General features: G+C 49.3%; 1 protein-coding gene across 2 annotated transcripts in view; it reads right to left on the reverse strand.

Annotated features, from left to right (window-relative positions):
* Rap1gap2 (RAP1 GTPase activating protein 2) overlaps positions 1-15818 on the reverse strand; it is a 204300-nt gene that overhangs the window by 181305 nt on the left and 7177 nt on the right. For both annotated transcript variants that reach the window (XR_003845130.1, XM_021211838.2), the window contains one exon: positions 562-597. Coding sequence is in view for 1 of the 2 variants with exons in the window: in XM_021211838.2 (XP_021067497.1) it covers positions 562-584 (23 nt within the window). In the remaining variant the exon portion in view is untranslated. Of the gene's footprint in view, positions 1-561; positions 598-15818 lie in introns of those variants that run through there.

Consider the following 15818-nt stretch of genomic DNA (forward strand, 5'->3'; position numbering starts at 1 on the left):
TCCCAGAACCACATGATGCCTCATAACTGTCCAAAACTCCAGTGCCAGGGAACTCTACACCTCTGCAAGCAACAGGAACACAGGTGGTGCACAGACACGCATTCAGGCAAAATGCCCATACACATTGAGTAAAATAGTAATAATCTGAAAAAGAGGTGCTAGGACATTGTATCGTAGTTTTTTTTTTTTTTTAAATAGATGGATAATGTCAGAAAGATGCCCTCTAGGCCTTGGGGCTTCACATAAAAATTTAAATAGTAGAAAATACATCTTTCTTATCAATAAGTGTGTGGCTTAAAGGTCATAGCCACTAGACACATTCCCACCATGCTTGTCCCTGATTCTATCAATCATGCCTCTGCCTTTCCCTGGACATCCCAGGACTCAGGAGGCCCATGTAGTCTCCTCCAGTGAAGAAGCCCCTTCAGCCAAGCCTGGAACCTGACAGTACACAGCATCCAACTGTTAAACACAACCTGGACAGAGCGAGTCTCGGGCTGCAAGGAACCTTGCTCTGTTGTCACCTCTGTGACCTCTAAAGAACTGGAAGAGACCACTTACCTGACCTTCAGACCCGCCAGCATGGTCTTGTCGATCCTGCCAAGAGAAATGCAAGGGATTCAGTCGGTGTGAGCATGCAGGCTCCCTTCTGCATCTGTCCTACACAGAAAGTGGCTACAAGACAAATCCCCAGACCAGGAAAGGAAGTCTCAGTTCCACGAAGAACTGGGCCACACATACTTCTTTGGGACCCTTTCCTGGATGGGCTTTCACTGTTAACTTGACACCATTGGAAACTATCTAGAAAGAGAATCTTAGCGGAGGAATTATTTAGATCAGCTTGGCCTGTGACCATGTCTCTGAGAAATTGCCTTGATTGATAACAGATGTAGGAGGCGCCAGCCCACTGTGGGCAGCGCCATTACCTAGGCAGGTGGTCCTGGACCGGATAAGGAAGTTTAGCTGAGGACTGGAAAGATGTGCTCAGAAGTTAAGCACACATACTGTTCTTCCAGAGAACCCATGTTTCATTCCCAGAGCCCACACTTGGCTGCTTACAACCATCTGTACCTCCAGCACCAAGAACATCTAACAGTCTTAGCCTCTGTGGGCACTTGCAGTCCATACACACATACCCCCACATAGGTACATACATATAATTAAAAATAATTATGCCTGAGCCTGCCTGCCTGCCCGCCATCCAGAAAGCAGCATCCTGGTTCCTGACATGCTTCTTTGACTGTGAAATGAGCTCCTTGGTCAGAGATAATGCTGTGTGCAAGAGCAAGCTGGCCTATCTTCATGTTCCTGCCTTGACTTCTCTCAGTGACCCTTACTCCCCTAAAGGTGCTCTTCTCAGGGTGTTGTCATGGCAGCAAAAATGAAACTGGAACAGAAAGGGACCAGGATACTCTGCATTTTAGAGATGGAAACTAGGCTTCAAAGGAGTGACTCTCTGGTCGGTTCTGACTCTAGACCAGTGGTGACCCCCAACCATAAAATTATCTTCATTGCTACTTCTTAACTGTAGCAATGTGAATATGGAGGTTTGCCAAAGGATCTCAACCCACGTGTGGAGAACCGGTGCTCTAGAACTTCCAACACTCTGTGCAGATGCCACGGGAGATGTGAGTACCCCGGCCACGGGAATGCTCCATCAGGCAGGTCAGAAGCCAACAGCTGACTCCAAGGAGAGCTGCAGGTTGGTTCAAGCTGGGAGCGGGGAAGAGCGCATTGGCTGCAGACGCACAGCAGCGCTCCCCACCCCTGCCTGCACCACCTTCTCTGGCAAAGGAGGCAGTGTGTGAGGTTCTATTTTTACCCCCACATATGCCAGCCCTTATGGCTGGAAACGGAGGTCCCTCCCCCATCAGAGACACAGTGGGCAATGGTCTCCCTGCATAAGTCTTTTATTGACCAGAGGTCACTTCACCCATGTCTCCATTGTGACTGGTGCCAGCACCATCCCTTAATAGTCATCAATCACCACCCAAATCACTTCTATAGCCAGTGTCACCACTGTCACTCACAGTATCCTCACCACCATGTTACCATCACACCGGTGTCAGCACCATCATTAACAGTCAACACCATGACAGCATTAGTCACCCCAGTCACCACTGGTGTCATCACCCACTTCATATCACACTTCAAGTCACCACCATTACAATGTCATCAACCACTGTCACAACCCCATCACAACCAGGGTCATCACCATCATGTCCCCATCATGACCAGTTTCACCGCTACCACTATGTCTTTGCCTGTATCACCATCAATATCAGTGTCTCCCCAGAGCCACCACTATCTTCAATGTCACCATCACCACCAGGGTCCCCACCACCACCGGTGTTACTATCACCAGTGCCACCAGCACCTCAAAGATACTTGGCACCCTGAAAGTTCACTCAGGCCCCAGTCTGCCCAGTTCCTTCCCATAGACAGACTCTCAGGGAAAAGAGGGCAGAGAAGTAAGGGGTCCACATGGCAAGTGCACAGACACCCAGACATCCCAGGCTGGCATTAAGCTCTGGGCTGTGCTAGAGCTCCCCAGTACAGAGCAGGATCCCCTTTCTCTGAGACTCCTCCAGCACCTCCTCTCCCTAGGGACCTGATAGTCCCTAACAGCAAAACCAGCTACAACACCAGGGCATGTGGCCTCTGTCCCTCTCTGTCTCTTCCTCGGCCCCTACCTGGGCTCTTTCCTTAAGGTTTCCACACTGAAGGCAGACCCTTCTGCCCGCCCAGTCAACCTAACAGAGTCCCATATCCATGCAGTTGTCAGAACCCCCTGCCCTGCTACCACACTCATAGCCAGAGCCACCCGATGAAAACAAGCCCATGCATCCTACATCTTCCAGAGGAGTCGCTCTTAATTCTTCTAGCAGTCCTCCGCGACAGCAGGGAGGGGGGGTCGCCACTGACACATGGGGAATGTGAGGCCCAGGGAGGAAAGCTGTGCTGAGAACTCCCCAGTAGTTGAGGTGGAGGCGGCTCTAAGTCCCGCCCTCCCGTGTGCCCGCCGAACCTATGCCTGGTCAGACAGGCATCCTCACCACAGCAGACCTTGCTGGTTCCTGTGCCCAAGTCTCTCCTGCGCAGCAGCCTGCCCACCAGGGTTCCCAGGCTAGAGTGTGGCCCTGGGAGCTTGTACTTTGGGCAAGGCTGTGAGGTAGGGGCTGGTCCTTTCAGAAAGCCAAGTCCCCAGCTCCTCTGTTCCCTGAAGCACCTCACTCATTTTACCATGACCGCATTGACGGCACTGGCTCTCTGCCTTGAAAACAAACAGAGCCTTTAAAACTCCATCTGAGATCAACCTTGCTGTCTGGGAGGACCTGGGATTCAGGATTCCACAGCTCCAATCAGCTGCATCCCCTCCCAGCTGCCAGCTGTGCCCAGATGATCGCTACACTGCAGTCCGACCATCTTTCCTAACTTAACGCTATGAAAAGTCCTTTGTGTCACTCCAGACTCAATGGGTCTCACCCGATCGATCGTTGCATTGGAAACAACCCAGTGATCCCAATATCATCTGCTGAGCATATGTTCAACATGCCAGGGGGGTCCTTACTCCCGTGGTGAGTCAGATAGAATCGGGCCTGTCACTCTAGAACCCAGTTTACCTCTAAACTGGGTTTACACAGCACATGTGACAATGTGGCTAATAGAGTCTCTTGGACATAGGTCATTCTCCCCACGGTTGTCTTTGCCTCTGAGACAGCTGTGGGTGACACACTGTGTCCCCTGCCTCACCTGGCCAGGTTTAAACCAGGTTTCAGCCGGTTTTGCTTGGGAGCTCTGGAGTAACCTGATGCACAGAATTGCTGCTTGGAGGGGCTGGACAAAAAAATAAATCAAACAGTAGTGACTGGGAAGAGAGTTCAGTCATTAAAGTGTCTGCTTTGCAAGCTGAATATCTGAGCTGGAGCCCTGGATGACACATTTAAAAAAAAAAAAAAAAAAGCCAGGAATGGGGGCACACACTATTAACCCCGTGCTGGGGAGGCAGACAAGAGGGGAGCTCCTTGCCTCGCTGGCCAGACAGCCTAGGCTAATCAATGAGGAGCAAACCAATGAGAGAGCCTGTCTCAAAAGTAAATGAATAAATAAGTGGGCTCCTTCCTGCTTGGCAGCTAGCCGAGCACTGCCATCACACATGACACGCAACTACCCAGACCAGGAAACCCACGGCCAACCATCTACTTCAGAGGCTGCCCTTTACCCTAAGGAGGCAGCAGCCCCTAAGACAGAGATCCAGGAAAGACTAGCCAAGATGTACAAGACCACACCAGACATCTTCTTTGTGTTTGGATTCAGACCCTGTTTGGGTGATGGTGAGACAACTGGCTTAGGCAAGATTCGTGATTCTCTGGGTTATGCAAACAAAAAAAGAAAAAGGAAAAAAAAAAGTGAGCCCAAACATAGACTTGCAAGACAAGGGGGTAGGGAAGAGCTTAAGAAAACAAAGGAGAGAGCCGGGCGTGGTGGCGCACGCCTTTAATCCCAGCACTCGGGAGGCAGAGGCAGGCGGATTTCTGAGTTCGAGGCCANCNTGNTCTACNNAGTGAGTTCCAGGACAGCCAAGGCTACACGGAGAAACCCTGTCTCGAAAAACCAAAAAAAAAAAAAAAAGAAAAANAAAAAGAAAACAAAGGAGAGACTGGGTAAGAAGGTAGGGGAGACTGCCAAGGCCAGAGCTGGAGTCCTAGACAAAGGGACCCAGAGCGTGGACAATAGCTAAAGGAGCAGAGATTCTGTGGTGACTCAACCTGCCATGGTCATGCACATCTCTACAGAGAGGACTAACAGACTGACAACTTTAACAATGAATAAACAAACTGAGGAATGACACCTGAAGGTGTCTTTTGATCTCGACATATATGTTCACTCACGCACATGTGCCTGCACACATAAACCTGGATAAATTAAAACAGACTAAGACCTAAGCCTTGCAAAGCAAGCTCTCTGATGGCAGGCCCTCGGCATGAGCCACACTTCACAGGTGGGTCTGGGAGAACAAGATCCCATTACCTAAGCCCCAGCCAGCAGTGATCCCAGGCTGACGTCACACACCCCTCCCAGAGCAGGAAGCAGACTGTGTGACTCAAACCCAAACCCTCCATCAGGACAATCGTCCTTACCCCAGCACTGGGGATGGCCTGTGAGCAGATACCACCCAACCCTGCCACCCTAGCATCCTCTTATCTTCACTGTCCCATCTGCCAAGCAGAGTGACCAGAATCCCTTCCTGCAAGAGAATGGATGGCAAAGCGTTCTCAAAGAGGGGAACAAGAAAAAGGCAGGCCAGGAGGCAATCAGTGACTGGAGAAACAGAGCCTGTCCCCTCCCAACCCCTCTGTGTCTCCCCAACCTTCCTGCCAGCCCCTCCAATGCCAGCCATCATTCCAGCCAGGACCCCAAACACCCTCAGTGTGGCAGTGCCCTAGGCCCAGAAGCTGAGTGGAGACTGATAAGGAGAGCCATTAGGCTGCACTCCCCGCTGACCTGCATACAGCCAGTAAGGTGAGACAAGCCTTTGACTGCAGACCCTACTTTTAGCATCCAGGAAGACAGACAGCTTAGAGGCAAAAGGTGCCTAAGAGCTGGATGCAGGGCTGAATGGAGCAAAAGTGGATCAGGGAGAATGGCAAACTACTCACCCTCTCACAACCCGCCTAGAGAGGAGGCAGTGCCCGCTATCCTGCCATAGACTCATGACAGCCCAGTAGGAGCAAACATGGATACAAGACACCAGAGGAGCAAGGTGGGTACTTGCTCTGAAACAGAGTACACATGTGGTCACACTCAAAGGCACGTCTGTGCAGCCAGGCACACAGCACACACGGTCAGATAGCTTACAGTCACATCGCACTTGCACACATATACACATGAATAACCCCAGATATGCATACACATATTCAGAGCACACACTAGCACAGGCATACGCACCCGACTGCAGGTGCTCACTCACGCCCACACTCCCAACCACCCTCACCTTCTGAATCTCTTGCAGACCTTGCTTCTGACAGGGAGGCAGAGCTCGGCCTCCAATGGCCCCCCTCAGGATCCTCCACATCTACCTGGTGTCTGAAAGTACTTTCCACAGACTCGGATCTCAGGCACAACCTGAACCCTGCTCCCCAGTGAGACCCCTTCTCCAAGTCCTCCCTCATCTCTGCCATAACCCCTCCTGTCACCCACCATCCAAAGCCCCCAAAGGAGACGCTGCGCTTCCTGCCAAACATGGTCGCAGCTGTATAGCTGTAGAGCCCTGGGTCCCAGAGAAGTCCCTGGGGCTTGTTAGAGAAAGATTTGAGAAGCAAGCAGCAGGGCTGCAGCCACAGGGTGGGGCGCCAAGCAGGGCACCTCCCTTTTTGCCTGTCCCCCAAGTTGAGCTTCCTGTGGGTGAGGCTCCATGGCCTAGAGGTGTGTCCTGCACTCCAGGAGGCACCGCAGCAGGCAGGGAGGTCACAAAGGGCAGCTTCCCCACACCCAGAGGAACCCACAGCTCCGGAAGGGGCTCAGCCAGCAGATTGCACCACAGCCCCCCATTTGGCAGATGGCCCTACATGGCCCCAGCTTCCTGGAAACCAAAGGAGGCCCAAGGATTTCCATACCCTTGCCTGGGAGAGAAGAGACCCATCCGAGAATCTCAAAAGACCCTTCACAACAACTCCCAGATGCCCGGAACAGAGAACTTGCTGTTCCCCAATGCTCAGTGCATACTCAAAAAACAAAACAAAACAAAACAAAAACAAACAAACAAACAAAAAACTACCACACAGAAATAACTGCATGCATCTGTACACAGAGACACAATCCACACATGTGAGCACAGAGAAAACACACATAGACACCTGCACATGTGCACATGCATATATATACAGAGGACACATAGATCTACTCAGGCATGGGAGTGCTCACATTCAAATCATTAGAGACACTCACGTGTGCACTGTGCAAATAGAGTAACCCAGCCTTTTACAGAGGGCACCTCTCATTTACCTCCAAATGCCCATCTAGACACATGAACATGCATTCACGCAGGCGGGTGTTCGTGAGGGCCCAGGACCATACTCATCCACACGCTCAGAATGCTCATGTGCCTGGAATTGTTTATTTCATCACATGTACACACACACACAGAAGGACTCTCAACTGCACTTCTTGGCCTCTTAAGGATCTAGACCAAGCTGGGAACACTTCCCTGATTCCTGAAAACAAGCAAATTCACCCTTCCAGCGGGGAACGTGTGCTAGTTCTCCTAGCCGCCCCGCACCAGTGCTAACGCAGTGGTGTTCTCTGGTAACAGCCCTTTGATCACAGACTCTACAGAGAGGGCAGGTTGGGGGTTCCTAGGCAACAAGCAATGAAGAAGGACATGAAGCTGCTCTAGTTGCCTCCAGTAACCTCTGACCAAAGACCACTGTGGCTCCCAGCACAATCCTGAACGTCCTTGGTTCAAGCTATCCCTCATGCTCATTTGAGCCCAGAAAGGAAGGTTTAGCCTGATGAGTTCAGGCCTTGCTGGCTTCCTACTGGACAGTTACTGCAGCAAGCTACTCCTGCTGTTTATCCCTGTACCCACCTCATACCAGGAGACTCCCAGCAGGTACCAAGGACACCCTGGGGTCCCCACCTGCCATGTTTTCCTTTAATTTCCCTAGGAGAGAAAAATATGTGCACTCAATGAGTCCCATGGTCAGGGGTGATTCCTTCCAGTCTGGGTCTGGCCAGCCCAGCATCTACTCAACTGGCCCCAGCAGCAGACTCAGATACCTAAGGAGATTCTAAGACCCAACTCACAGATGCCCCCATCTCTCTCTGCATCATGTCCTAAACTACAGGACAGAAGACTAGGGCTCTGAAGCATATAGGAGACTGAAGCCCACCTGCAGGAAGATGGCAGAGAAAACGGGCTGACAGAGATCAAGTTTATTTTTTAATTGTGTGTGTGTGTGTGTGTGTGTGTGTGTGTGTGTGTGTGTGTGTTTGTGTGTGTGTGTACATATGTGTGTGGAGGCCAGAAGGTGCGTATCAACCTCAGAAATACTGTTGTCCTTCTCTCATTGGCCTGAAGCTCACCAATAATGCTAAGCGTGCTGGCTAGCAAGCCCTAGGTATCCATCCCCCTGTCCCTGTCTCCTTAGGGTTAAGAATATAAATGCACATCATTATGCCTGGCTTTTCACACATACACATTGCCAGTGCCAGAGACTGAACTCAGGTCCTCAAGTTTGCAAGGCAAGCACCTTGCCTGCTGAGTCATCTCCCCAGCACAGGAATCAAGTTTTAAGAGCATTGTCTGAGTTCCTATCCAGCTAGGTCAGAACCCAATAACCCAGTATGAACTGGATCTTTCTTCTCCTCTCCTCTTCCCTCCTCTGTCTCACCACTAGGAACGTCCTAAGAAAAAGCCTTAATGAGCAAGACAACAAACAGCCAAATCTATCAGCGCTGCTTCCTTAGCCAAGTCTGAGACTTCCAGCAGGCCGCCAAGCAACCTCACTGGGTACAAAAGCTCCAAGGGGAGCTACACAGTTTCCAAGGGTGGTTGAGGCAGATATCACATGAGTCTACTTAGAACAGAATGCCTTGTGCAAACTTCTCTGTTCTCATCAGTTAGCAGGAGCTGAAGGTGAGGCTGTCTCTGAAGCATACATCAGTGTGTTTTCACGTATGTGTTAAAGAAAGAGGTGGCGTGACAGTTGCACCAGACTTGGGCACACCCCACCACCCACATGCACCATGTGTGGGGAAGAGACAGTTGACAGATGTTCTTATCATAGGCCTCTAGGTCCAAGGAGACATGAAAGTCTGAGGCCACCTGTACCAAGTGTTCCAGGACACAGGCCCAGGCCCAAACACCTGCAGAGTTTTAGGGCAGCAACGGGGTGGATCTCAGGCTTGAGGCTAGGCTAATCTCTGTCTCCTGAGTCTCCTACTCCTGGAAGTCACAAAGGGCACTGATAGGGCTCAGCCATCCCTCCAAGAAGCAACAGCAGCCTGGGGCACTGGTAGGGAGGAGACAGGAGCATCCTACATTCCTCAAGGACATCTGGACCCAGGGATGCTGGAGAGGCCAGAAGAACCTAAAGTGCCTTCATCCCCATGGTAAAAGCCAGACAGAGGGAAGTTCCTATGTGACTGACTCCATTTCAGTACCTGAGCTCTGGAGGCAGGTGAGAGCCGTTCTAGAGCCATCTGTGCTAGCCCCTGCTGAGCCCTTGGGCTCCCAAGCTCTGAAGATAGGTGACCTCAGCCAAGTCACTTAACTTCTCTGGTCTCAGTTATCTTCTGTCATACAGGAAGGATGTTACCAACCTCACACTGTTATGGATGAACAAAAATGCTTGGCACAGGCTATGGGAACCATTATAATTACCACCTATCGTGGCTCCGCCCCCTGCCTCAATCCCTTTCAGCTTCCGGCCCCCACTTATTCTGCCCTTTTTTGTTCCTCTTCTGTGGGGTGGGCAGAAGGAGGCCACCCAGCTCTCTGGGAAAGATTGTGAGCCAAGAGAAAAGGGAAGCACTATGTGGGCCTGCCCAGCCTGCCTGCCCCCACCCACTCACCCACCACAGCCTCCACGGATGAGAATGAACCAGAGCCAAGGGAGCACCCATTTCCGGGAGATCACTGTAAGCCAGCACTGATCCAGCCACCTAACTCGGTTCAGCCACATACCAGCCACTGAGAAAGAGACTGGAATGCAGAATTTATGCAGTACCCATTATACAGAATGAAAGACTAAGGCCTTGAAAGCAATGTATGGCTCATGATGGAACAGTTATGATGTGAGAGAGAGCAAGTACTAAGCCCTCCTAGTTCCTGCCCAAATGGGCCCCATCCCTCCCTAGCACACACACACACACACACACACACACACACACACACGAGTCTACTTCGGGTCACATGTCACAAGGTTCAGCATCTCTGGTGGAGCCTGTAGGAATTCCTGGGAGACCATCGTAGGAGACAAGACTTGTCAGGGCCCCCAGAGCTCCAGGTAACTCACCCACCCATAGGCGTTCCTGTAGATGGAACTGGAGAGCTGGCTGAGACTAGAAGACAACCCAGAGGCCTATCAGCAGCAGGCCCTCCCTCCACTGTGTCCCCAGGGTCCCCAGGACAGGAAGGGGCAGTGGAGTTTCATCTGCTTGGGCAGCTCACACCTTGTAGCTATTGTTATTTTAAAATGAGGACTGAACAATGAGATGGGCAGTCAGAGAAAGTTCCCGGAAATGGATGCCCCTAAAGAAGAAGCTGTAAACGGACCAAGCATTCTGTCCTGACCCACATCATGAGATGGCAGCAGGCTGATCTGGGCAGCTCAGATCTCATCTCCCTCTTCCACTATAAGCAAGTTATTCCTTCTTCTGGGGCATCCATTTACCCTCCTCAAACTGCCCTCTACTCCCTTCCCAGGCCAGATGAAGTCAAGGACAGAGGCAGAACATGGCACAGATCTCTGGGGGAATGTAGGTCACTTCCCTGTGTGCCTTTCTCGGGGCCAGGGCTGCATGTCCCGTTGCACAAGTTCAGAAAAAGCAAGATGATGACAGAGACAACTGCAAGGGGCCACTTGTGAAAATGGGGCTACAAGAGCAAAACTCATACGTGCTTTGATTGCACAACCCCCTCCTATCTGTTCAGCACAGCTGACCTGCCGAGGGAATCACCATAGTGGCTGGCTATGGCCTACAGAAGTGAGGGACCCTACCACAAACATTTCAAAATAACAATAAAGCAGCATTTTTGCCAATCGGATAATAACTACTTTTAAAACAAGCTAATAAAAAAAGCAACCACTTTAGAGGCTGGGGTTGTAATTTGTCAGCAGAGCACTTTCATGATGTGCACGAGGCCCTGGGTTCTAGGTACACAAATCAGAAACAGTAGGATCTTGATTTTAAGGCCAGCCTGAGCTACATAGTAAGACTGTAAAGCTAGGCCTGAAATGTCGTTGCTTGCAAGGCTAAGACAGAAAGACAGCTGTGAGTACAAGGCTAGCCAAACTATAGAGGGAGACCCTGTCTCAAAAATAAAAATAAAATAATAATGATAAAGTGCATACTTACAATCGCAGAGGTTAGGAGGTAGAGACAGGGGAATCAGACTTTCATGGACATCCTCAACTACATAGTCAGATTGGAGCCAGCTAGGCTACATAGGACTCTATCACAAAATAAGTAAGTAAATAGAGTTACAAAAAATGCTCAGTATAATAGGGGATATATATATATATATATATATATATATATATATATATATATATATATATACACATAAATACACAAAAATACTTTCTTTCTGAAACAGGGTTTCTTTGTATAGCATCCCCAGGCTGGCCTCAAATTCACAAAAATCATTCCCACTGCCTCTGCCTTCTGAGTGTTGGGATTAAAAGTGTACACCCAACTAGGTATGCAGATTTGTATAGCTCCCTAGACAATTTCTGGAAGGAACCATAAGTAATGATCCAAGAGTGGTTACTTCAAAGAATGGGAATGGAATTGTCTGTTTAGACTCTAGAAGGTGCAGACTTACTACACAGTCTTCTGTGCTGTTATATTGTTAATGTTGCTTAAACCATTAGCACATTTTTAAAAGAAAAGTGTTAAATAGATAGAGTGTGTGTGTGTGTATGTGTGTGTGTGTGATTCAAAAGTATGCATACACATTTTTGTATGTTTGTATGTATATGGGTATCTGGGAGGGGCAGTGTCTGTGGAAGCCCAAAGTGTATTTCTTTGATCAGTTTCCACTTCATTCCCTTAGGTTGGGTCTAGCTAGACAGCCCTGAAGATCACCTGTCTCTGCCTCCTAAGTGCTAGAGTTATAGACAGCCACCATGTTGGTTCTAGGGATGGGAATTCTGGAAACTTCCATGGTAAGTGCTTTATCTACTAGCCATCTGTCTGGCTCTTGCTGTTTTTTGAGACTGGGTCTTCTACTATCGCCCAGACTGGCCTGGAATTGGCAGCAATCCTCCTGCCTCAGTCTCCTGACTGCTAGGATCACAAAGAAGATGAGGAAAGGAAGGAAGAGGTTGTCGTTATGAATAGGGTAATTTTTTTCAAGCCTCTTGAACTTGAGTTTTGGAGTTCAAGCAATCACTGACGCTGGTGCTGGTTCCAACCTTCCCAAAGGAGTCTGTCTTCACAAAGAAGAGGTAGGACCAGGATCCCTCATGCCTCACTCAAGTGGTACTGCCATCTGGTCTTCTTAGACAAGAAAATATAAAGGAGCCCGGAACACAGGTTTTCTAGAAGGAATTTGACATCATGAATACAAATCCTTTTTAAAAACAAAACTGTACATGCCAATCACAATGTGGTGCTAGTGAACTACAATTCCAGCTTCTAGAGAGGCTGAGGCAGCAGGATTGCTTAAACCAGGAGGTCAAGGACCAACCTGGGCAACATACTAAAATCTCAAATCAAGAAAAGAAAGCTACTGGGTGTGGTAACTTTTTCCAGGTGTCCATCACATAACATATATGCCTTTAATCCCAGCACCCAGGAGTCTGAGGCAGGAGGATCTCTGTGTGTTCAAGACCAGTCTAGTATAGGTAGCAAGTTCTAGGCCAACCAGAACTACATAGTGAGAATCAGTCGAGAGAGAGAGAGAGAGAGAGAGAGAGAGAGAGAGAGAGAGANGAAGAAGAAGAAGAAGAAGAAGAAGAAGAAGAAGAAGAAGAAGAAGAAGAAGAAGAAGAAGAAGAAGAAGAAGAAGAAGAAGAAGAAGAAGAAGAAAAGAAGAGAGGGGAGAGAGCTGGGCGTGGTGGCGCACGCCTTTAGTCCCAGCACTCCGGAGGCTGAGGCAGGCGGATTTATGAGTTCAAGGCCAGCCTGGTCTACAGAGTGAGTTCCAGGACAGCCAGGGCTATACAGAGAAACCCTGTCTCGAAAAAACCAAAAAAAAAAAAAAAAGAGGAAGAGGGGGGAGAGGAGAAGAGGGGAGAGGAGAGGGAGGGGGAGGGAGAGAAGGAAGGAAGGAAGGGAGGAAGACAGGCAGGCAGACAGACAGAGAGAATGAGAGAATGAGAGAAAGAGAGAGAGAAATCATGGCACTGGAACTTGTAATACACCAGTTAGTATCCCAGTTTGGTGTCTGGATGCTGGTTTTATAGGTGTATGCTGAATAGGTAGGAACTCATCCATGTGAAGAATTAGACTGTGTGCACCGCTATGGAGGTACATTGTGTTTCAATAGAAAGTTTTCTTTTCTTTTTTCAAACTATGCATGCCCTTTGACCTAGCAGCTCCATCTTCTCTTCTACTCCCTCCCATGCTCAGAGGTAGATGCCCAGTTGTTCTTTTCAGGTCTCCATCACATAAGTGTCAACCCCATGAGGTGCTGGAAACAACAAGAGTCTCCAACCAGGTGGGGGGGGGGTTGCACTTGAGGAGCCTGGATTCAAACCCCAGCCCCAGGGCTTGTCAGCAATGCAGGCTTAGGCAAGGTTCTTAACTGGCCTTCAACAGGTTTGCAGCTCAGACACAACTTCTGTACAACAGAGATAATAGTGCCTTCTTCTTAGGGTCATTGGGGGTCAAAATGAGATCACACATGCTAAACCTTCAAGGCCATGCTTGCCACAGTCCTGCAGACTTGTCAATTAATATGCCTGCTCAAATCCTTTCCTACTGCCAGGCATGGTGCCCCCATGTCTATGGTACCAGCTACTATGGAAGCTGAGGCAGGAAGATTGTGACTTTGAGTTTAAAGCCATCTTGGAGTAAGTGCTGAGCCTAAACTGGACTATGTAGCAATGCCATGGCTCAAGAAAGAAAAGGCTAGCTGGGCGTGGTGGCACATGCCTTTAATCCCAGCACTCGGGAGGCAGAGACTGGCGGATTTCTGAGTTCAAGGCCAGCCTGGTCTACAGAGTGAGCTCCAGGACAGCCAAGGCTATACAGAGAAACCCTGTCTCGAAACAAACAAACAAAGAAATAAAAAACAAAAAGAAAGAAAGAAAGAAAGAAAGAAAGAAAGAAAGAAAGAAAGAAAGAAAGAAAGAAAGAAAGAAAGAAAGAAAGAAAGAAAGAAAAGGCTGTCCGGTCTACCATTCAGAAGTAGGGTCAGGGAATTGCCCCCAGATGACTCTGATCCAGTAAGAAATTCTGGAGTGACATTCACTAGAGCATTTCCATCATCAGTGATGGCCCTATTGGCTCTTGGTAGATTTGGTGCTAGGGGCTGCCCCGAAGGGGCTTCTCACTAAAGAAGATCATACTTCTAGGTCTTTGCCTTCCATCTGTTCACTCCATCCAGCTGAGCCCTCCCCAAGTCTCTTCTAGCATCTGTTCACCAGGGCGAGGCAGAAGGTGCGCACTTGCGCCCTCTATGTATAATTTCTGGTAGTGCAAGGAGAGCATGGGTTGTCTTGTTTCCTTTTCTAGGAAGGCAGCCACATTGCCTTTGGCAAAAAGGAGAGAGGGATGGAGAGAAAGAACCCTCAGTGTTGCAGCAAGGACACCGTGTGAGGATGAGAGGTCCCAGCATGGGTTCCAACATCAAATGTAGCCATGGAGAAAACACTTCAACTCTCCCAACCTGGGCCTTTCAGCTATACAGAATAAGAATAAATTTAGTTCATTCTTTCTTTCCTTCTTTCTTACCTTTTTCTTTTGAGACAGATCCTTGCTAAGTTGACCAGGCTAATGATGAACCTGCAATTCTCAGCCCCACCTGGTAGCTAACCAGGCCCAGTTCGTTCCATGTTTGAAACAGAATCTCATTATGCAGGCCAGGCGGGCCTGCCCTGACGATCCTCCTGCCTTCGGCCTCCTGGGTGATGAAATCCAGGTGTGTGCTAACACATCTGCCAGTGTGTATCATTTCTTGAGCACTTCTGGTGAACTAGGAAAGCCCAAATTTATTTTTCCCATTTAATCCTTATTAGAACCATATGCACTTCATTAGAGCCTTGAAGTTAAGAAGTTAAGGCCCAGGACTGCTGGGTAGCAATGGCAGAATTCAAACCAGAACCTTCCCTCTGCTATTCATACACACTCTTACATACCAGTCTCCAAATGAGTATAGTGTTGAATGTGAAATGACAACAGGCTGGACTTAAACACATCTCAAGATTCTCCCTAGAGTACCTGAGAATGCCTGGTAGAGAAGCCTCGCTGTCCTGGGCCAGGACAGGCAGCTGGGCAGAAGGACCATTTCCCTGCAGGTGAGCATGAACTCCAGTGAAGGCCGGTGGCTGAGACAGAAGGAGAGACACCAACCAGGGTGGGAGCTGCAGCTCCAGAACAGCACATTCACGATCCAGTCACTTGATTTTCTTGCATAAAGATGGAGGTGCTGTTGGGGCTCAACCCCACACCCAGGCCCACAGTGCATCTCAAGCCCCACCCTCATGGCCTGACCACCAGCAACACATAGAATAGAATGAGGCTAACCTGGAATGATAAAACAAGCCAAGACAGAAAAGATCTTTTTCAGGCCAGGATTGCAGCTCAGTTGGTGGAGTCCTTGCCTAGCACACAGGAAGGTCTAGATTTATATCTCAGCACCACATAAACTGTATGTGATTGTGTGTGCAAAAGGATCAGAAGTTGAAGGTTATCTTCGGCTACGTAGTAACCTTGAGATCAGCCTAGGTTTCAACAAGACCTTGTCTCAAAGAAGAGGAGGGGGGAGAGGGAGAAAATAGGGAGGAGGGAGAGAAAGAAGGAGGAAGGGAAGGTGGGTAAGAGGAGAGGAAGGGGAAGAAAGAGGAGGAAGAGGAGGAGGAGGAAAAAGAAGAAGAGGAGGAGGAAGAGAAGGAAGAGGAGGAGGAGGAGGAGGAGGAGGTGGA

This window comes from Mus pahari, chromosome 14 (assembly GCF_900095145.1).
Source record: "Mus pahari chromosome 14, PAHARI_EIJ_v1.1, whole genome shotgun sequence".
Lineage (NCBI taxonomy): Eukaryota > Metazoa > Chordata > Mammalia > Rodentia > Muridae > Mus > Mus pahari.